At 39.1% G+C, this 23,772-nt stretch overlaps 1 protein-coding gene across 4 annotated transcripts in view; it reads left to right on the forward strand.

Annotated features, from left to right (window-relative positions):
• The first annotated feature begins 1,481 nt into the window (after positions 1-1,481).
• Positions 1,482-23,772, forward strand: part of mta3 (metastasis associated 1 family, member 3) — a 28,938-nt gene continuing 6,647 nt past the window's right edge. For 2 of the 4 annotated variants that reach the window (XM_017483714.3, XM_017483715.3), the window contains exons 1-14: positions 1,482-1,780; positions 4,133-4,200; positions 5,983-6,076; positions 7,402-7,528; positions 10,035-10,098; positions 11,690-11,807; positions 14,728-14,830; positions 15,172-15,271; positions 15,383-15,571; positions 17,452-17,526; positions 17,629-17,687; positions 17,804-17,925; positions 18,422-18,579; positions 19,882-20,104. In XM_017483714.3, the coding sequence (XP_017339203.2) occupies positions 1,753-1,780; positions 4,133-4,200; positions 5,983-6,076; positions 7,402-7,528; positions 10,035-10,098; positions 11,690-11,807; positions 14,728-14,830; positions 15,172-15,271; positions 15,383-15,571; positions 17,452-17,526; positions 17,629-17,687; positions 17,804-17,925; positions 18,422-18,579; positions 19,882-20,104 (1,528 nt within the window). In that variant the 5' untranslated portion in view covers positions 1,482-1,752. The remainder of the gene's footprint in view (positions 1,781-4,132; positions 4,201-5,982; positions 6,077-7,401; positions 7,529-10,034; positions 10,099-11,689; positions 11,808-14,727; positions 14,831-15,171; positions 15,272-15,382; positions 15,572-17,451; positions 17,527-17,628; positions 17,688-17,803; positions 17,926-18,421; positions 18,580-19,881; positions 20,105-23,772) is intronic. The other 2 variants (XM_017483717.3, XM_047159703.2) reach the window with 1 other exon arrangement.

Here is a 23,772-nt window from a genome sequence, read left to right on the forward strand (position 1 = left end):
TACGCACATTTTACGCACCAGGGGGAAGGGACCTTTCCAGCAGTTCAAGCGTGACAAATCAATCAGGTGCTTTTCTAATACTGGCAGTGACGTATTTAATCCCACTGAACATGCTTGGTCTTGTTTGTCGTTTTCTACCAAAAGTTTATTCTGTAGTTTATCAAAAAAAAAAGAAAAAAAAGAAAAAAGAAAAGCCCAGGGCTGAAATAACATACACTGTGTTTATATATCTAAGTCCAGCAGGAAATTAATGAACAGAAGATTTCATTCTAGTACTGATTCAGCACTGTGTACCTTTTGTGCACCACAAACTAGTAAAAATTTGTTCCTCACCGAGCTGACACTTTCAGAAAAAGGGCTGTAAACGTAGAACCCTTAAGGGGAAACCTCTCATAGGTTTTTATGCATGTAGAATCATACTTCATCCTTCAACAAATGATACGTTGTGGAGCTAAGAACCCTTAACTAGCCAAAGAACCCTTTAGAACTTTTCTCCTGAATATAAGTACACTCATATTCATTCAAAAGCAAAAAAAAAGTTCAGTTAAAAGAGATTTTAAAAAATCCCTATTTATAGTTGCCAGTTTATTAGGAACACCTACACATCTGTGGACATCTTGTCAGCTCATCTCTATGCTGATGATCAATGAAAAAGGTGCAGTAGTGTCTCAGTAGTTAAGGTATTGGGATTACTAATAAGAAGGTTGTGAGTTCAAATCCGAGCATCGCCAAGCTGTCACTGTTGGGCCCTTGGGCAAAACCCTTAAACCCTCAACTGTACAGTTGACTCAACTGTAAACTGCCTTGGATTAAAAAAAAAAAAGCACCCAGCAAATGCGATAAATCTAAATATAAAAGACTCCACCACAGGACTAACAGTGACCAGATATTATTTGGGTGGTGGATCATTCTCAGCATAGCAGTGACTATATGATGGTTGTATGCCTGGTGCTGAATGTATTAGGTGCAATAGAAGTCAATCACTCGAAAGACCTCCACGTAGGACCCTATTTGGAAGTTAGAGTTTAATTATCCAGCTGAGCCTTAAATAAACAACAAATAACTTTTGACTTTTTTGTTCCAAACTGTGACATTTTCTGCTATATGGAGAAACAGTCCAACCAAAACTATCCAGCCAGAAGGAGTGCTGTAATCAGAAACACTGACAAAGTGACAGATGATGAGGAAAACAACTGTAAATGGAAAAAGTGATATGGTGGTTTTTTTTTATTTTTATTTTTTTATTATTTATTATTTTTTTTTATAAAGATGTTCAACAGGGTAGGGGCTGACAGAGCACCTGGGGTAACTGTATCATTACAAAGTTCACCTTTATGGTAGGCTTACCTGAGAAATGTATAGGATTATACAGAGAAACACACACATCAGCCAAGTGGACAAAACCAGCTTCACCTGTATCTCCAGTATTCCGAGTAAAGTTTTGTTCTCTCCCTTTGTTCACTTCCCCTGTACACTACTCCCCTTCGCCCTTGATTTACTGTATTGTGTGTGTTTCGGTGAGAGTGTGTGTCGAGAGAGAGGGGCTCTCCACCAAAAAAAAAGAAAAAAAAGGAAAAAAAAAGAAACCCCAGCGATTGAGAGAAATTTCAAGCTCATTTCGTGCTTTATCCCCTTTCTAAAACATTCTGCAACATTTTAATAACTTATAATTATTACATATTTTTTTATTTACTTATTTATTATCTTTTTTTAGTTTATGGTTTGTTTTTTTACCACTCCGGGAGGGCAGAAATGGCGGCCAACATGTACCGGGTCGGAGGTAGGCTATTACAACCCGTATTTCTGATTTAATGATAGCCGAAAGACTTCTGAGTTGTATTTCTTACTTTAACCAGTATGCGAAGAACTTTTCAAAACACCGGACGTGCAAACGAAGAGCTTGAAATCGACCAGTAATTGAATTTCTTCCAAATTAATTTTGGGATGTCTATGAGGCCTTTTAGCCGCACTAGCAAAAGAATGCTAGTTTTAGTCGTGGCTAGCTATCATAAACACATCATCAGCTAATCTAGCTAGCTAACGCTATTAAAGGCGCAGAAATGGGCCAAATTAAACGCGTTCGTCGGAAACCCACGTTTCAGCATGTAAGGGTTTTTTTTTCCTCGAGGGATGGACAGTGAGGGTTTCCACACAGATATATTTCTTCGTAATTTTGACCATTTTGCATATTTTCATTAGTTATAAGTCCTCACGGCGTGCTAGCTAACTAGCATTTTATAGCTCAGTTTTATCGCCAACATTAACCACCGAATAGCCATGTCGGTTTTATTCACTGCGAGTGAAATTAACCTAAACAGCCTCGAGGATAACGTTAATAACTTTTGTCTTTCTCCAATACAAACTCATTTATCGACTTAAACCTCGTCTTGCTATTTCCCCCCCCTCATTGTTTAATGCAATTAGCCAGCCTCGGTAGTGATTAGCCGTGGCGTGCCGGTGAATCCGACATTGTTTCATGGCGCCGTTAAATCGTGGCAAATATTTAACACCTAAAGACAATCGTCATGTTTGTGGAATACAAGTAGGTGAACTTTGATTGCGTTAATGTTTGCGATTTAATCTGTTTCACGACGTAAATTACAAACAATTAGACAGTTCCAGTGCTTTGGGTTTGTCCCAGTGTATCGGAATGAGACCGGTATATCTGGGCTTTTTAACACCAGGGCCCTTACAGTCCTACATACAGATGACACTAATCACTAACACTTACATACAGGCAGCACGCTCCTTGAAAATGTACACTAATAATGCATTTATTAAAAGGATTTTATTCACACGTTGTCTTTGTAGTCCTGAGTGCAACCGTGTCAAGTGCTACAGGAATAACCTTTTGGTTATGTCTTAATAGTTTGGGTTAACATCTTTTAAAATCAACATGTAGGCTACTTTAGGGATGTACTTTTGGGAGTCTCATCAGTAAATATTCTGGTCCAGTCCAGGCATGTTATGATGAGAATACGTGAGGTGATGTCTGGCACAGCTGTAGACGTGAACACCAGACAGACTCGACTTGTCTTTAAATACACCACTATCTGATATGTTTTGCATATCTGTACAATAGGAGATTGCTGGTTTGTTTACAGATTGGGGGAAATGTGATTTGTTAAAAGTCTAGTAAGGTTCTTCAGACATCCATGCTCATGTTTACACTGCATGGCCAAAAGTTTGTGGATGCCTTGCTGTCACAACTGTGTTCAAACTATTGCCACAAAGTTGGAAGCACACAATTGTATAGGATGACTTTGTGTGCTGTAGCGTTACCATTTCCCTTCACTGGAAGTAAAGGAGCCTGAACCTGTTCCAGCATGACAATTCCCATGTGCACAAACCAAGGTCCATGGTGACACGGTTTGTCAAGGTTGGTATGGACGAACTCAGAGAGTCCTGACCTCAACCCAACTAAACACCTTTTGGGAAGATTTGAAACACGGACTGCATCCCAGACCTCCTCGGCCAACTTCCGTGTCCGACCTCCTCTTGTGGCTGAATGAGCCAATCCCCACAGCCACGCTCAAAAATCTAGTGGAAGGCCTTCCCAGAGGAGTAGACATTATCAGCAAATAGGGGACTAAATCTGGAATGGGATTTTCAACAAGCACATATGGGTGTGAGTGGTCAAGTGTCCACAAACTTTTGGCTATGTAGTGTATAAAGACAACAGGAAAATTAATAGCAACTAGTTTTTGAATAAATTTTAATATCATGTAAAATTATTATTTAGATTGTAACATGCTTAACATGCAAAAAAACAAAAACATTTATAAGTTTGTCTTTCTTTGTGCAACCATTCCAAATGATAAATGAAATAGGGCTTAAAGGTTTAGTAGTGCTATTTGAGCATGTCAGGTACAATCATTTTGATCGTAACATGCTGTTGTGATCCCTGTGGCTTTTAGCGTTCAATAATAATTTTTGCATAAAAATCCAATTTTGCAATTTGTTATTATGGTTAAGCATGTCACCCGAGTTTGACAGGAAATGTGTTGTAGTCTGCATAACAACATTTTCCTGCAGCCTTTCTCCTCTTAAGTACCAGCTAATTTGATCATTCTTTGTTTTTGAATTAATAGGCAAACCACCCAAGAATGAAATGCCATGTTTCTTGTTGCAGATTATGTCTTTTTTGAGAATTCTTCAAGCAACCCTTATCTGATCCGGAGAATAGAGGAGCTGAACAAGGTACAGTTCTGAGGTGTGAGGCTCCACTGTGGGATGTTTGTGGTAAAGAAACTACAGGGGAAGCCTAAAATGGTAGTCAGTGGTAGGGAATAATAGGTAATATTGAACAACATGAAGTATTTAAACAGTCTTCAAAAATGATTCAGGTGCTTGAGTAATCGAGTCACGCTGGGCTCCTGCAGAGAAGCTCACAACAATTTCAGTTCCCTTTGATAATGGGCACTGTGAACCTAAATGCATTTAGCTATGGATGTGTTAGAATAAAACATATAGTATAGATTAGAACAGGTTTATAAAAGAGAGGCAAAGAAAGTCCTGCTTTGCTTTACACTCACCAAGCAGCAAAAATCAAACAACCTCCATGACTCATATATTCCTGCCCTTTATTCTTTTCTGATCCACAATCTTCATGCCATGTTTAAAATGGGAATCAAAGACATGCTGAGTCCCTCATAAGTATCTCGACAGATTTGTTTGCTCGGGTGAGTTAATGTGTTTAGGTGTGTGCAAAGACACAATTTAAAAATGGTTAGATTCAAACTGATTGTGTTGGCAAGGTTTCATATTAGATCCCGATAAGAAATATATCTATTTCTTCCAATCTCTGTTCATGTTTGTTTCTGATGCGGGCGTAACGTAATATTTGGTGACAGGTGTTAAATGTATTGTTCCCATGGTAACGAAAAAGGTTAAAGTCATGCACACCTGTGCCATCTGTAGCTGGTTGTCTGCTATCTAATTATTCTTCTCAATTTGTTTTTTCTCTCAGTATATTTCAATAAATGGCATTACAACAATGCCCAATTTGTACGACATGGAAAAAAAAATACATAGTGCTCTCTTTAACCCTACTATAATTTATTATTATTTTAATAAATTACGCAGTGTACATTAAAATTGCAACAGTGAGAATGGAGTAATTTGTTTGTTTGTTTGTTTGTTTGTTGTTGTTTTTTTTATTTATTAGGAAATGTAAAGGAATGGCTCAAAATGCCAATTGGGTGGCTGATAAAATATGCTCACAGTTCTACCACAGATTTTTATATATGGTTATCATAATAAAAAATCTATGGTGACTCCAGTCAGTCCATTCAATTTTCATGTGACTTTTAATCTTTTGAGAAACTAAGAATTCACTTGTCCAGCAGATTAAATGTACAGTCTGCTGTTTGGCTTGAACAATCCTGCATGCGTTTAAATTTAAATATCACCATCCATCTTATTTTTGTTAGATAGGACTGATTATCCAGTGGATAGAAGAGGGTGCCAGTGGGTCTTTCCCATAAAGACAGGGGTCTTTCTCGTAAGTGAACAAGTGCAATGATAAAACAAAACAAGAAGTGACTGTGCTGTTTGATCTCCCTGGCTGTTTCTCTCACGGGAAATCAAAAGTGTGAGGATCCAGGTATATACTACACCAGTCTTTGTGTAATGACCTGATTTTCCACAAACTGCTATCAGACTGCAAAAACGACCAAAGGTGCTTTTGGTTTAAAAATAGTGCTATCCTAATCAAGGAAAAGTGCATTGGTTTTACTGTACTTATGTTGAGTTGAGAGTGTCCCAATGGTTCATTCAGTGAAACTTGCTGAATAAGCCGACAGCATGACAACTTTAACAAATAGACACCCAGAGTCTGTTTCTGTAACTTGTGCTCTCATCAGCACTGCACTGCTCGGTTTTACAAGCTTTTGTTTCCCCTTGTCCCTATCTTCATTAAGCAGGTGTGGTTCAAGTGTGAAACCCTGAGCCACCATTGATCATGCTTGTCACTGCTTTCAGACGGCGAGCGGCAATGTGGAGGCAAAGGTGGTGTGTTTCTACAGGAGAAGGGACATCTCACAGAGCCTCATCCAGCTGGCAGACAAGCATGCGAGTGAGTGAGGTTGTGACAGACTGAGTGGTGTTTTGTGTTGGCGGTTGAAAATGTGTTTTAATGAGGCCATGTTTTACTAAAAACAAAAATCCATCCATGCACATCTTTGTGTGTGTGTGTCTCCGTGTCCGTGTGTACCTTTTGATGACAAGCCAGTATGTGTGTCATATCCCTGCATGTCAGCAGGGGTCCTGTGATCTTTAGAGTGTTGCAAATTCCACACAGCCATGTTGGGCTTTCCTAATCCAGCGTGGCTTAGGAATGTTAAACTCATTGATATCGACAAGCCAGTTTGAGGGTTTGCTATCTTCAATAATGCTTAATTAAGATGTTTTGCTGGAGCACAGGGCTGCATGATGTATCATTTGATGATGATGATGTTAATGATGATGTTAATCATTAAGGGTCTTGCAGTACTATATTGAAGAATCATGCCATATGGACATGAGTATGTTAACAAACCGTATTAATGTTCTGTGAGCACTTTGTTTGATCGCGGAGGATCCTGATATAGTTTCTGTGGGTGCTTTGATAAATCATGGACTTGGTGTGATAAACATGGTCCAAATTATGCCATACTTGAACAGCGACACATCACAGATTGCCTGGTGTAGTAGAATAATTGCAGTATGTTAGCTTTGTGCATGTTGTGCAGCCTTATTGGAGAAGGTTAACTGGGCTACGTTTGTCCATCCCGGAAGAGCTCACGTCCAGTGTTGAGAAATGGTGCTGGCAGTAATGTATCTGAAACAATAGTGAAATTGACCAAGGCTGAAATGCTGATGCCGATACCGTTTGTGGTGCTTTTTCTGCCAGTCAGTTTGATTCATGTCCTAATGCAGTGCTATCATCGCAAGCGTCTTGTCTTCCATTTCACCATCTGATGGTTTATATTACAACAGTAATGAACAATTTCTTAGTACTCTAAATAATTTTCCAGATCATTTGACTTGCCAGATAGATAGCTTGAACTGATGAATGAGCATCTGTTTGACTTTTCTGTTAATGTGGTAGAATTTCTGAGGTTTTATAAACCTCATAACTCACTGTCTTAAATTTTCAATTTTGCATGAATGTTGGTTATTCAGGCGTTTGTTTTAAATTACGCTTTGGTTAGACTTCTGCAGTATCTAGTGCAGTGGTTTATTTTGAGAGAGATAGAGGGAGAAAGTGTGTGTGTTCGCTGCATTGCATTTCTGATAATTTATATGAATGTCTCTTTTTGTAACAGCAGCATTTCTAGTTCTAATGCTCTGTGTGTGCGTGCGTGTGTGTGCATGCGTGCGTGTGTGTGCGTGCGTGCGTGCGTGTGTGTGTGTGAGCAGAAGACTTGGAGGAAGAGAAGGAGATGCCTACAGAGCCAGAGCTTAGTGAGAAGCAGAAACACCAGCTCCGACACAGAGAACTTTTTCTGTCTCGCCAGTATGAATCACTCCCTGCCACACACATCAGGTAAACACACACACAGCTTTTTTCTTCAAGAAACTATATGCATAGTCAGCATAGAGAATACATAGAGTGGTTACTGCAACATAGGCCAGGTTTGTGCAGCGTCAAGGCTTGATGTGTGGACGCTCACATAGAGGTCTGTCTTTACATTCGGGTGTAGTGTCACGTGAATTTAACCAGACTTTATAGGAAACGGAAAGCAAAAAAAGAGACGAAGGTGTAGAAGGCGGCACGGGCGTAACCTTGTTCTGTCCTGTGGAGAAGAATGTCGATGGTGCGAAAAATGAAACCTTGAGATCAATTACAAACTAAGTTAATTTGCGCTTAAAGCGTTTCTGAAGCATTTTTTATTCGTCTGTATCCAGCTGTAACAAGTGATTCATTTACTGAAACTCTTCAATTTAACTCATGTTTAAATCCATATTTCTAACGATTACAGAACGATGGATGCTTTAAAATTCTTTTAGAAATGAGTTGCTGTGGTTCATATAACCTACATTGTGTCTTTACTGGAAGGTTGGGAGGTTAAAGTGCGTAGTCCTACAGAAAGCATTAACTTGGCCAGTACAACGAGAGCTACAGTACAACCAGTATAAAACTCACACTTTATATTACCTTATACTACAATATTATGATTGTAGTTATCTGTAATTAAAAAAAAAGTGTGATATAATAATGTGATCATATCACTGTGTCTGATGAAAAGGAGCCTGATATAAACTGTTCATTTATACCTCTTCATGAGAGTTTTATCATATTACACCACCCTAAGAAACTAATAGCATGAATCAGCTAATAGTTAAACCGTAAATTTTATTTTTAATTTTTTTGGTAAAGTCAGTTCCTGTCAAGATTGAATGTGTGAGATTTTGAAGGGGCCACATTTACATTTCATTTACAGCATTTGGCAGATGCCCTTATCCAGAGTGACTTACATTTATTACATTAAGTTATACATCTGAGCAATTGAGGTTTAAGGGCCTTGCCCAAGGGCTCAACAGTAGTAGCTTGGCAGTGCTGGGGCTTGAACTCCTGACCTTCTGAGCAGTAACCCAAAGCCTTTAACCACTGAGCCACCACTGCCCACGGGATACTCTTTCAGAAAGGGGTGGGGACACGGCCCCAGCTTCTCCAGCCAATGGAAGACAGGAAGTACTGGATGCAATGTTATTGTTTAAGTTTGACACTTGAGATATATTTGCATGTATTTTATTATGAAACCCTTGATAAAAATCTGCAAAAGAAGGGTCACACTGTCTAGCACCTGATCCTTCTGAGACTCTTGTGATAAATTCATTAACAGCATGAAGTTACACCTAAATTTTCATTAAAAGTTAGCTGACGCTTGCTGTGTGCTCTAAAATGGCTATTTCTCTAAAAAGAAAAGGAAATGACCCTTTATTCTGTGCTCCATTTATTTATTTTATTTAACTGTTTTGTTTGGAAAGTCAAGGTGTCATGGTTCTCCAGTGGTTGTTAAAACAAAGATGTTATACATATGTTATACATATATGGGTATAAATGCTCAGTCTCACATACACATGATTGATATTGTTATCAGGTTGGTATGGTATTAGCTTAATATTAGGAAAAATCTGAAATACATCAACAATGGAATCAGTGTAGTTTTATCATGCCAAGATATTAATTACTCAGCATCAATAAAATTTAACTATTGTTGTCTATATAATATTTCACTGACTGTTTAAAATAAGTTAAATTGTCAATACTAACTATACTCTTAATCCTAACCTGGCAATGTATAAGACGTTTCCAGATTAAAAAACTATTTCGCAAGCTCTTGCTTTTTCTATATTATTACCTATTTGTAATAATGTGATTAGTTTAGAGACCTTTGTATATCACCGACAACGTAAATCAGACTATGAGAGAAGGCGAACTGTAGGAATAGCATTCAGGTCTGACAAGCAAAGGTCTTGTCATCCACTAATGACTAATGTACAACCGCACCTGTAATTTCTTTTGTTCTCTTCACCCTGTGTTTCATATGAGTGACCTGAGAGAGAGAGATGACAGATTCAGTATTAACTCGTGTGCCACTTCCAGTCACAGATCACATAATGGCTGCTGTTATCTGTACTCCCTGGTCTACTAATTTAAAATGGGTTCCCACTTTGAACCGGTTTTGGCGTGTCTCCCTATTACACATTCACCCAGTTTAAGGAGAAGAATGAAAGCTTATGTAATTGCTTCTGTGCTGTTTGACAAATGCATGATCCTTTTCAACCTCCGTCCTCCTACCATAGATGATCCCCCCCCCCCACCCCGTCACCTTTTCCCACCTCACTTCACATTCTGACTCTTTTCTCACTTTCTTTTCATTCACACTTTTTTTTTTTTTGCAATCTTGCACCTCATGTCACTTCCTCCTCCCCCTGCTGTGCCAAGATCTGTGTGCAGAGCTTGGTGTGTGTGTGTGCGCGTGTCTGTGTGTGTGTGCGCGCGTGTCTGATTCTGAAAGCTGCTTTGTGTCTGCTTGTTTTTCCAGGGGGAAGTGCAGCGTGGCCCTCCTGAATGAGACTGAATCAGTACTCTCCTATCTGGACAAAGAGGTACCCAAGTGCATTTTTTATGGCGTTGTGAAAAGTGGCCCAAATTATAAACATAAACATTTTTTTTTTCAAGCTAACCACAGTTTATATATTCTATGTATGAGTACTAGGGATGTCACGAGAACCGATACTTCAGTACCAACATTCTTAAAACGTTGAATGTCTAAGCTAAACATTCTTAAAAAGTTTAGCTTAGCTTAACAAGTTTATCTCTGCCCCAACTCGTTGAGAGGAAAGCTAGTATCGGTTTTCGGTGTGCAACCGATGCTATCATTCATTTCAAACAAAGCGAGAAAACACCTGGAATTTGGCGAAGCACCTGAAAGACGGTCCTATATTATGGATGTTTGAGGCAGCTGGCATTGTTGCCATGAAACCAGCTAACGTTATGCTCCGTGTAATGTTAGTGATAGCCTGTTATTTGTTAACGACGCTAACACATTGCATTGTTATAAACTACCTCCTAATGGGCCACCATGTATCGCCATTCAGCCCGTGTCCTGTCAGCTATATGTAGCTACTGTCACTAATAATTATTCAAATGTTCATGCTTTTAATAAATCTTTCTATCCTGTCACCATATCAGTGAATTTAAACTAATGCTTGCATTCAGATTATAAGGGGTGTGTGTGTGTGTGTGCGTGCGTGCGTTTGTCTGTGTGCATGCGTGTGTGTGTGGAGTGCACCTCCACTCATTGTCAGACAGTGTTTGATAACTAAAATACCCCCCCCCCCCCCCTCTCTCTCCCTCTCTCTCTCTCTCTCTCTCACTCCCTCTCTTTCTCTATCAGCCAGAGGAGGATGTCCTCCAGGAGAGTTTTTAATTAAATTTTTTTTAATTTTATTTTTAAAACACACTGTGGTATCGAGTATCGTGTACTTTTGGTGGCATCGGTACCGATTACTAGATTTTTGGTGTCGTAACATCCCTAATGAGTACCACAAAAAAGAATTTCAACATTTTTGGGGGGGATTTATGCATGATCAGAGTTATTCTAAGACAGGGGTTCCCAAACTTTTCCACCGCAAGACCCCCCAAATGGCATTAAAATTTGACCGAGGCCCCCCCTTTGCAAGATGTCTTTAAAACATTACATTACATTAGGAATTGATTGTGTGTGTGTGGTTGTCTGAGAGTGAGAACGAGAAAACATACATTTATTTATTTTTTAGTTACTTACAACTTTCCAAGGATTTTATGGTATTTATGCATGGTCAGCACTAGAAACAAACAAACCAGACATTTTTCCATCTTGAAAGATTGTCCTATCTCTGAAAGGATCAATGTTGATAGTCTTAGAGCTTAATTTAGGAAAACATTTATACTGAAGAATGTGTTAAAGCATTCTGAAAAATGTTTCACATGAACAGTTGTTCTTAAAATTGACTTTGACGCCAGTTTAGAGTAAGTGGCATGGCTTGTTATTTCCTCAGTACAGGGAAACAAGTAATAAAATTAAGGTCTGTTGTAAAAAGCGCTATACAAATAATTGAATTCAGAGATGTCTCATTTTGCAGGGCACTTCAGAGTGTGTGTGTTTTTAGTTTTTAATTTCTCATGTCTGTCTCTTTTTCTTTCTCTCTTTGACAGGATGCTTTTTTTTACTCCCTGGTGTATGACCCAACACAGAAGACCCTACTGGCAGACAAAGGGGAGATCCGTGTGGGCCCCCGCTTTCAGGCTGACGTCCCTGATATGCTCCAGGAAGGTGATCACAATACTGTCTCATACACTATAACAAATCTCTCTTGTGATTTTATTATTGTTTACTTTTTTTGCTTATTTTTGAAGAAGAAAGCTTATAATTGTCTCACACAGACACACACACACGGAACAGTACAGTGAAATTCTTTACTCTGCATATCCCAACTTAAGACATTGAGGTCAGAGTGCAGGGTCAGCTATGATACGGAACCCCTGAAGCAGAGATATTTAAGGGCTTTGCTCAAGGGCTCAACTGTGGCCGCTTGGTGGTGCTGGAGCTTGAACTCCTGACCTTCTGATCAGTAACCCAGACCACTGAGCCACCACTTTCGTCAATATCTTTGCCATGATCTTTTACTTCATTTTATTTTGGATTAAATAAATTAATGGGGTAGTGGTGGCTCAGTGGTTAAAGGCTCTGGTTTACTGATCAGAAGGTCAGAAGTTCAAGCTCCAGCACTGCTAAGCTACCACTGTTGGGCCCTTGAGCAAGGCCCTTAAACCTCAATTGCTCAGTTGTATAAATGAGATAAATGTAAGTCGCTCTGGATAAGGGCGTCTGCCAAATGCCATAAATGTAACATGTAATGAATGAAAAAGCTTCAGTCTGGTTAACCACCAGCCTCTGTTTACAAAATTGAGTGAGGTTGGATAGTAGAACTTTTTCTCTCGACACTGGGAGAGGTTGAGTATGGTGCTTAGTGTTTGCAGAGTATCAGGAATAGTGACTGCTGGTGCATCACAAAAGGAACAGGATAGATGTCTATATCAGCAGTTACAATCAGTCAAGTGTGAAATTGCTTTACTGTCAGTTACTTCGCCACTTATACTGTTTCCCCAGCTATATCCCCAGTTGCAAAGATCTTAACACTTTTCTTCCTGTTCTCTTGGTACATTTGCATTCAAATGAACAGTGCCTCGGATGTCTATGTGGAACACTATTTTGAAGGCCAAATGTGTTGTACACATTATCCCTGCTGAGAGAAAACAACTGCATAGCAAACATTTATTAAAATATTTTAACATTAATTTGGTGTCCTTAATACTTATGTAACAGATGGTACCAGGTAGGTGGAAGTGGGTGGCCTCTTATTCCTAATATTGAAATTTATTATAGGGCATTGGTGAACTCTTGATGTAAATAGTTAAAGACTGGCTTGCATTATATTGTTTGGTAATGTGTAATGTGCCAAGAATAATCAAAACAACCACAGAAACCCTCAGTAAAAGGATTTTTCCACTGCATGGTACAACTCGGCTCGGTTTACGTATCTTGAGCTTGCTTTTCCACTGCAGTTTAGTGCCGCCTGAACGCAGGTGCCATCTTCCACTCACCTTCATGGAGGAATAATTTTGTATTATCGAAGCCCTGTACAAATACACGGTCAGGCCCTTTTTCAAATGCCTTTCCTGTTCACTGAACATGGACCCTTTAAAGATGTAATATAACGGCGTTCTAGAACCTACGTAGTGCTCGACAAGGAGCGACTTCGATAAATTCCTGTTTGGAAATCAGGTATTTACAAGCGAGGTGTAAGATCTAAGACAGAAACCTCTGTTGTAATTTTATCTGTAATGAGATAAACGATACATAATTTTCAATTAATAGAATATTACCATACACAAAATATGTATTAAATGACACATTATTCAGGCACAATACAGAACCACTTGTTAAGGAGAATTCCCTACTCCCTCTACTCACAGTTAGTATCGGCTCAGCTCGCTCAGAACTTTGACCGAGGTGGTACTAAAAAAAATACCAGGTACTATCCAAAGTGGAAAACCCCCCAAAAGCGAGTCGAGCCGTACCGTGCAGTCGAAAAGCGCCATAAGGGAGAGAACATCATCCAACACACTAATTATTGCTGTTCTGTGTTCTGTTAGTATTGCAAAGGTGATTATTTTATTGCTAGGAGAATGTGACCCGCTTGTATTTGATACACACCAACTTTTCCCAAAATGTATTTGTGACCCCATAACCACAGCTCTATTATTCACTTGTTCTGATAGCTGCTTGGCTTTGAAACTCTTGGGATGCTGGGATATGGACTACATTTGTGCATAATATAGTAGCAGTCAGAGTGATGGACCTATTTATTTGTTGGTCGGATTGGGCATTGCTTGTGGATTGCAGAACTCTAGTGGTGCCCAGTGGCCATTTGTCTCTTGCGGGTGACGATTTGTAAACCGTAATGAAAAGTGGCAAAAAGCTGGTAATTAAGAGTAACTGAAGGAAAACCTAAAAGTATCAACATTTTATTTGTTAAATTTGCAGTGGTGCTGTTTCAGATCATTTAAAATGTCATTGACTCTGATAATCAGGTTTATTAGACTCGGCTAGCTGCATGAGGTGTTGTGTAACCACTGATCTAATTAGAATAGAAAGTAATCATGATTCAGGACTGGTCACGATACAGGAATAGTATGGGTTACTATAGTACTGGGGTTAATAAAGCATGCTATAATCTACCAGCAGTTAATTTTTAAAAAGGGAATAAGGGAAATCAGTAATTGCAGTTGGCTAATATTGTAGTAGTCACGATATCGAAAAATTATTGCAGCAACAGTACTACATTGTCATATCCATTCTTACTCATCTTCTCCTTAGGGGGGATTGAGGATCTCTTCTCCATTTTTATCACCTTTAAGAGACTTGGTAAACAAAGGCCTTAGAGTTAAGCCAAGGCTGAGAGTCTATCAACACTCTGACTGTGGGAAGTTTGATTAATAAATCACTTCAGGACACAAATTAATTTTTTCTGGCATGAACTGCTGAAGTGTTTGGAATGAAAATGGGTAAATATTTGGTCATTGGAAGCTATTACTATGCTCTTTGAGAGGTTTGATTCTGGAAAAAGTACAAACCTTCATAGCTTATGATTTGTTGATTTGCATAAAAGAAACTGTCCTCTTTTAACCAGGGGAAGCAGATGACAGGGACCAGTCCAAGCTGGAGGTGAAGATGTGGGACCCAGAATGCCCGCTGACCAATAAGCAGATAGACCAGTTCCTAGTGGTGGCTCGGTATGTGTTCTGGCTCAATATGAAAATAAATCCTTTTGCTTAAAGAATGAACACTAAGAAATGCTGGTTGTATTGTATGCCAAACAACTGTAGTTAAAATGTGTTCTTTTAAAAATAATTGTAACATACAGTCATAGTAAATATGTCCATGTCATTGTTCTGCCTTCCTTCAAAAAAGTTTCAAGGTTAATTATATAGAGCTGTGTGCCCTGAAATAGAATGGTATGTTTATAAACTGAGATGCTGCCGTTTATAATAATAACTGTAATTATATTGTCTCTGATTGGTGTACTGTTTGGAGGTTCCCACTCATGAAAGTAGTGCTGTTATTGTTTGCACAGGGCGGTGGGTACCTTTGCTCGGGCTCTGGACTGCAGCAGCTCTGTCAGGCAGCCCAGTTTACACATGAGTGCTGCAGCGGCTTCGCGGGACATCACACTGGTACCATCAGCAGCACTTGGTTTTATAGCTCTCCTTCTCTCTTTTTCGCCTCATTCATTTTCTTTCTGTGTGTGGCTCTTTTTCTTGTCCCCCTGTGCTGACCGTGTGCAGTTCCATGCCATGGACACGCTGCACCGGCATGGCTATGACCTTTCAAGTGCACTGAGTGTTCTGGTGCCACAGGGAGGCCCTGTGCTCTGCAGGGACGAAATGGAGGAGTGGAGCTCTTCAGAGGCCAATCTGTTTGAAGAAGCGTTGGAGAAATACGGCAAAGATTTCAACGACATCCGGCAAGACTTTGTGAGTCCAAATCATAAAGATCATAGATGGTCACACAGAGATGTTATAGGAAAGCAATACACCTCTTCTAAAGAGAACGCAAAAGCTGTGTGTCAAACCTTTTGTAGCCAGGGGCCCTGTTAAGTATAAAAATCAATTCCAACAATCCCCCTTAGTATGGGTTTATTTTGTGAACGTTATTTAGATTGTTTCAATATTACTTTTTTGGTGCCATAGAACTTTCTCTTCCTGAATTTTTCACTGATAGAGAACACAGGTCGGAGTTGACGTTGGTGCTTGGACCCCAAAATCTAATAATGTTGATAATGTGAGTCGTGATTTCCAGACCACAGACCGTTGTGGTTAAGTGTGGGACAGAATGTTGGTTAACTTGTCCCTCTGTAGAAGTTAGAGCTCAAAGTGAAACAGGCCTAAACTTTTACAATCAGGTTAAACCAGATAGAAAATCTGGAGTGTGCCCAAGTCTCAGGGTCGGGTGTGAGTGGTTCTGTCAGGCTTTGATCAGTATAGATTGTAATGTTTTAGCTCTCTGGGAAATTACTTTCTTTCCAGTAGAAACTTGGTATCTAAATGGAGAGCTGCCCTTGGCTTGAACTGCACTTGGAGAAGCAAGGCACCAGATGATAACTCAAGTGTAAATGGTTATTCAGACACTCATGGTTCAATACCTGAAACAGAATCATGAGTGATTTTTCACAAGAAAAATCCCACTGAGATGCTGCTGCCACAGAGCTCTGTTGGCCTTTGGTTGGATATGCATGAGATGGCCTTTGGATGCTAGAGACCTGGCCTCTGTCCTGTTGTTTTTGCTTGACAATCCCTGGATAAAGGTCATTAGAGATTGAGCATGTACCAATAATCAGGCATGCATGCAGTGTACTGTGATACTCAGGATGCATTGTATTATTTTTGGCATATTTGGAGGCAGCATTACTTCTCATTCTCTATGAGGGCCATTCCGTTCATAAAACGAGAGTTGAACAAAATGGCAGGCAAATGGCACTCTGCCCCAATAGAGGAATGGTTATCTTTAGAAAATGACACCTTATTAAATATGACTAATGGCATATCATATTTTTTTTAGGTATGAAAATGAAATGTCTGTACACGCCTAGCCAGACCAAGCCTATATTTGTGGGTACACAGCAGGGATGATATTTTGAAGCTGCAGGGGTTTTGTCCCTAATCAAGCTTGCAGGCTGATGAGGGCTTTCCTCTCAACATGCACTCTGCCACATCAGGCACTCTCTATCTCGAGTTGGAGAGGCAGGCTACAAGATGACTGATGTATGGGTAGAATTTTCTAGGCTTTCACATTGTTAAAGATGCTGCATTATAGTCCAGCTTGTTAGAGGACAGGTAAGAGTTTGTTTTGTGGGCAAATCTGACCAGTGAAGGCAGGTGCCATTTCCCCTGAAACATACAAGTAGGGGAAAAAAAGAACAGAAATGCCACATAACATGCTTCAGCATCCTGTGTGCAGTCGTACCACCGGCTCTCAAATGAAACTTCTACGTTGTCATCTTCTTCTTGCCTTGTTAAAGTGCAAGCAAGGATATACATTAGGATATTGAAGTGTTTTTAGCATTCATCCTCCAGGCATCTGCCAAAGGCAGGTGCTCATGAATAAATATGTGCATCTGCATGCAAAGCCAGACATTCCATGTCTCAGAATAAGCATCGAAATATGGAGGTATTTTGAGGTTGTTCTAGTTTGTCGATTTGCAGTGCTAAAGTGAGAGCAGGCACACAGTTCATCAGGACAGACAAAGGACTCTTATGAAGTGTGTGTGTGCGTGCATGTGTGCGCATCACTATCATGGTAGTTCTCATGCCATTTCTTACTTTTTGCTTTGTACCGTCTTCCTGCTGTGTTTCAGCTCCCATGGAAGTCCCTGACTAGCATTATTGAGTATTACTACATGTGGAAAACTACAGACAGATATGTGCAGCAGGTAAACAAAAGCACCGAAAGAATATGATGTTACTATTGTAATATTGACTGCATACATTATATACCGTAGACATGGTGCTAAATCATTTATCTGTCGATTCAGAAGCGACTGAAGGCAGCTGAAGCAGAGAGCAAATTGAAGCAAGTCTATATCCCCACATAGTGAGTTCCTCCTTGCCTTCTGATTCCTCTTGCTTTCTATTCTCTTAAAAACGACAACATTTATTCACTCATCAGAATGTGAAATGTATGTTGTTGTTTTTTTTATTATTCTGCAGTAATAAGCCAAATCCTAATCAAATCTCTGTCAGCAATGGCAAGATGACCACCATGAATGGCGCGGCAGGACCGGGCGGGTACCATGCAGCCAGCGGGGGGCGTGCATGCGAAAGCTGTTTTGGTGAATATATTATGAGTTTTTTTTTTTTTTCCTTCTTCAATTACAATCAGTAGAGTCCCCACATTTCACTTAAAACATGTCGTGCCCTTAAAAAACCGAGAACTTTAGTGACTGTTAGTGATAAATCTTCAATAGAATGACAAATGTGTCCTTCACATGTTTCAAGATGTAGTTAATAGCACTTGGAGCTTTAGAAGATCTTTAGAGCAGCTCTTCACAGTTGCTGTTCACATGTCTGTGGGTGAATTTAGTGGGTCTTTTTTTTTCCCTTCAGTTTTCACTTGCCTAAAATCTAAAAAATGATTTCTTATAAATTCTTCTGAAGTTTGTTATAAGGTTTGGTCATTGAATATGAATTGAAATTGAGTATGTAGTATGAAATGACTCTTCTTGTACCACAGTCTTTAATGATCTCCTTTTTACAAAAATTAAATCATAAATTTTGCCAGGCATTGACAGCGTGAGACTGTGGTGACCATCTCCTTTGCCTCCCTAGCCATGCAGTCTCCTCAGTGGTACTCGTGGGGGCCTCCGAACATGCAGTGTCGCCTCTGTGTCTCCTGCTGGATGTACTGGAAAAAATACGGTGGCCTGAAGATGCCAAGCCGAGCTGAGGGAACAGAAGAGAAAACACCTCCAAGCCCTGCTTCAAATGTAAGCACCTGTTAGAGTCAAGGATTAGGGCATGCGGGTTTTAGGAGTCAGGAATAGATGATGGAGGTGACCTGATGATCTCTCAGAAGGCAACTAGAGATGGGTTATATGGACCACGCACAGGATTGAAAAGTGCTTTTATACCTCATCAAAATATGAAAGTATTGGTGCAGTTGGCATCAGGTTTGGAAAACAGTGCAAACTTGGTTGTCCCAAAAGATTAAAAAAAAAAAAAAAAACCTTGAATGGAAAAGTCATTTGAGACTTTGAGAAACAGCTGTGTGCTTTGGGTATTATAATCTTTTCTCCATAATTGCTTTTTATTTCTAGTTCTGCATGACCATAGTTGGTGGAAACATTAATGTGCATTTTCTTGTGTCTACTTTTTGGAAATTTGTTTTATGATTAAAAGATTTAAAAGACTAAAATAAAAAAAAAGAAATAAACACTGCTAACATGGAATAGAGTGAAAATATGGTTCTGTGTAAGTGGTAGTGCAAGACAAAATATAAACCGAAAATATACACGACCGGTCAAAAGTTTGTGGACACCCGATTAACATGTTTCTCATGATCTTAAAAACCTTTTGATCTGAAGATGTATGATTAAATGATTGAAATCGGTGTTGTAGACAAAAAATATAATCGTGACAACATATTCATTTCTTTCATTAAAAAAAACAAACATTTTATTTACAAAAAATTTTTTTTTTTTTAATGGACGACATGGAGTGAAATATTCCTGAAATACTGTTTAAAAAGCATCTCAGGGATATTCCTCAAGAAATCGGTTGAGAAAACGCCAAGAATACATTTCTGGAAATTCTAGACAAAACAGTGTCTACTTTGAAGATGCTAGAATATTAAATTATTTTAATTTATTTCGGGATTTTTTTTATCACGATGTAATCCCCATAGTTCCATTTGTGTTATTCAGAGTTTTTATGACTTTATTATTCTAAAATGTGGGGGAAAATATACAGAATGAGTGTGTCTAAATTTTAGGTAGTGTACCTAATGACTGAAAATAGTGTAATTAGCAGACTGAAGCTTAATCACTCCTCTGTGACTAGCATTATTGACATAAGACATATAAAAAGATGATTTAGATAATGGTGCAAAAATGATCACATCCGGTCAGTGTAATAAGCAAAGTGCTGCTTATTCCATCTTTTCATCTGTTTGTCTCTCCCTCGACCCCTTATCTGTCTGCATCGATTTTCCTGTTGTCCTCTTTCCTTCATGTTTCTGGCCTGCTTACCTTTCCCTTCATCGTCTCCGTCTTTCTCTCGTCTGTCTGTAGGAGATGCGTTCACGTGGCCACAGCCTGCGTCAGACTTCCCACATGGTTCCCGTGAGAAACAGCGGAAGTCCCAAATCCTCCATGAAGACTAAGCAGGCCTTTCTGCTACAGGCCACGCGCCTCACCAAGCTGGCGCGTCACATGTGCCGTGACCTCATCAGGCTGCGCCGGGCTGCGCGCCGCCCCTTTGTGCCCATTAACTGTGGCGCCATAAAGGCGGAGTGTAAGAGCTCTTTAAATTCCTAACTTCAGTCTTTCTCTATCTTGCCCCTTTACACACACACACACAGACACACACACAACAAACACACACACTCACACACACACTCATCACTGCACCCTCTTTGCCCTCTTCCCCACAACCACCTCTCAACATCTCGCAGTCATTCCTCCCCTTCATTTCTGTCTTTTACTGTTTTTTGTTGTTATTATATTATTATATTATTTTGTTTTTTGTATTCCCCCACCTCGTTTCCAATAAAGAAAGCCTGTCCTCCATCATTTTGGGTTGCAATCATCTTTTCATTTGTTACATTTGTTTCTTTAGATTTTGGCTTGCTGTTGTCATTTCTTAAAATAGAGTAAAAATATATTTGGAATGTCTGTGAAAAAGGGTTTGATCACATGAGAAAGTCAAGTAGATCCCAATTATTATTGCCTTTACTCTAGCTTGTAGTTGTACTTGCAAGTGCATATAATGTGAGACTTGTATTAATTAATGTTGCATTTACAGATAGTCCTTTAAGTCTATTTTGCCTACAAGAAACTGTATTTTGCACACCCCTTATGATGTTTACTACTTAATGCTCACTGTGAACCTGTCCTCCCCTGCCACAGTTCATTTTACTGTTGCTTGCTCCATTTCATTCTTGATGTCATATGCAGCACTTGTTTTTGTTGGTCATGTTTTTCTGCATGATATCTGTGCTGTACCTCAAGATGTACGTAAGGCATAAGAAATTTAAAAGCCTATATAAAATAGTGCTGAATGTAGTACCTGTGCCTTGTCCTGCATCTGTAACAGATTCAGGCTGTCACTGGGGGTTTGTAATTAATATCCATCCACAAGTTAACTTGTGAATGTATAGTCTCTGTGGTCTATTGAACAGAGTTTTATGAAACAGTGAAAGGATAGTTAGAGTAATATGCCCTTGTGTATCCCTTTTTTTAATTTATTTTTTTTTATACATGTTTAGGGGGCTTAAGCACCTTAAGGAATGCAGTGTAGGAGAAACAGCTTGGACAGTTCAGGAAAGAAAGTTAAAAAAAAAAAAATCTGTATGCATGCACTAGACAAAATATAATTTAATGCATTGACTATCAAACTGAATAATCTTTTAGATTACTTCATAATATTGAAACGTCCAAAGATCAATTATGAGAAGTCTATTGTTGCAATGTGACAGTTGGTAAGTTAGATTAAAAAACATTTCTACAACTTACCAATTAGCTAAAACCAACAATGTTTTTTTTTTTTTTTTTTTTTTTTTTTTTTTTTTTTTTTTACTCAATACTTATGACAAGGAAGTATATGAAAACTGCATTCTTAGTCATGAAATGTTAACCTTATAGGGCTGTAAAGTCACCTAATTCCAGCCTGAAATGATTTGATGTAGTTAAATGATGGTCAGGGAACGATTGTGGCTTATCGGGATCATTTTCTTCAGGTGCCATTTAATCTAAAAAAATATATTGTTCACTAGAACAGCATCTCATTTGTATGGCTGTTCTTTGCATCATCTGTGGATGATGGGACAGCTCAAGCAATAGCCCTAAGAAATGAGTTTGTAGTGGTTGGAGAAATAATCAACACTAAAATCATTCATCCTCGAGAAATGAGAAACCATACAGTATAAAAGCTGGGCTGCTCAAATGACTTTTATGTAGCAAACGACTCACGTAAAGAAGAAGCCATTGACAAGCTGTTGAAGCCTTATACGCCTTTGTAATTGGATCTTAAATCATGTCATTACTTCAGTGGTTTGGCTGAAAAGTGAAAATTGTGTGACTACAACTTGTGTGGTTGGAAAACGTAATTCAGAGAAAGCTAAAATGCAAAACTATCTTTTAGATCAAAATATGTTTTTTGAAAATCGGAGTCTTTAGCAAAGTGAGCTTCACTGTGTGGAAATGGTTTGGAATATTTGGCTTTAGGAACAATTGTAGACTTCTGCTGCTTTATTTATAGTTCCTTAGATGAGCAAATAAAAGCAAGGAACAGGTTTATGATGGTGGTGGTGAACATTGATTTGGACATTGAAGCTCCTGGCAGTGACTTGTCAATATAGTTCATTAGATTTCAGACAAGACTTGATGGGCATTTGGGCCTCTGGTAAATTTCTGAAACCTGAAATATTTTTTTTTTTTTTACGTGATGTTGAAAAGAACATTGAGGAGCAATTATTAATAGCAGTTTTATAATGCACTTCCACTGGGGGAGTGTCAAATAGTCAAGGAAGCAAATTGCTATGTAAATGTTGGCCTGTAACTAAATAAACATTTACTTGGTTAATTAGACTGTGCATAATACTGATTTATCTATTCATTTCATATGCACAATCAGTTGCTGATATTGAAATCCATCATTTCATAAAACCAGCTTTTGAAAATATGTTCCAAGTTAGCAGGATGATGTGCTGACATCCATTTTTTTTGTTGTTGTTTCTGTGGGAATACTGAAGTCCTGACAGCCACCTTTTATCCATTCAGTTTTTACAATATGTACAGCCTATCATTTAAATCCATAATCCCTCATCTCTCCTCTGCATCTCGCCTCAGCTTAAGTTGCTCCTACCACTTTCTTTCATTCTGTGCTTTCATTCCACTCTTTTCTCCACCCACCCTAGAAGTGTGTTTATGTCGCACCCATAAGAAGATCCTGTGGCATCTCTGTGCTATAAGGCATGGTGACCCTCGGGGCATGCTCTTTGATTTGTTTCCTTCCTTTCTATCATATCTTTGTTTTCCTGGTGTAAATGTCCTGTGGGCAATCAAAAAAACAAACAAAAATAAAACCATGGCTGAAACCATTCTTTCTGAGTCCTTGTAGTTTCATGTGTCTTGTGTAACTGTCCATCACTGTGCCACACTCACACTTGATATTCTGAGTGGAGCGGCAGTTGTATGAAGTTCACTTCCACTGACAGCATGAGCTCTGATCCATTAGCTCCTGTCATTCTGCTCTGTCCATGCCCTCATCAAGCGTGTTTTGTCTTTCTTTTTTATGGCGTGTGAATGCGAATGTACATACACCCATTTTCCTTCATATTTGATTTCCTCTAGCCAAGCACATACGTTGGCTATTTGTATTCTTTTGCATACCAATCAGCATGCTGCCTGTGAAAATATAACAGTCCTGCTAATATATGAGTTTTGCCAGAGTTCTTTTTGTTTAAGGGTTAAGTGGTGCTTTAGCTCTAAAGTGAATGCATGTAAGCGTTTAACATCAGTACCCACTCGGGTATCACATAATATCCATTAAATGTAGTGTACAAGAATCACTTGAATCTAAAAGGACAGTTTGGACAAATAAGGGAGAAAGCTGCTAAAGCCTGACGGGAAATTACCAGCTTCAAAGATAGTATAGCATTATTCAATTGGTTAATGAGTACATCAGCATGTACATCAGCAAGGTTCTCTCCAGCGCTGAAAGATCTCTGATGAGATTGCCTTTTCTTTGCTCAATGCAGTTCTTACCTCTGCAGTCAGCTCAGTGACGTGTGATCCAGTTAGAGGCATTGTTAGAGAGGGAATGGCACGAGTACATTTCAGAGCATCTTAAAGACAGGCCTTCGTTTGCCAAGGCAGCAGAATTGCTTGTCTCAGAAATCTTGAACCAGCATTCCTGAAGATTTTAATGAATTTTATAGTGAGCTGAAGTTGTTTAGACAG

Source organism: Ictalurus punctatus, chromosome 13 (genome assembly GCF_001660625.3).
Source record: "Ictalurus punctatus breed USDA103 chromosome 13, Coco_2.0, whole genome shotgun sequence".
Lineage (NCBI taxonomy): Eukaryota > Metazoa > Chordata > Actinopteri > Siluriformes > Ictaluridae > Ictalurus > Ictalurus punctatus.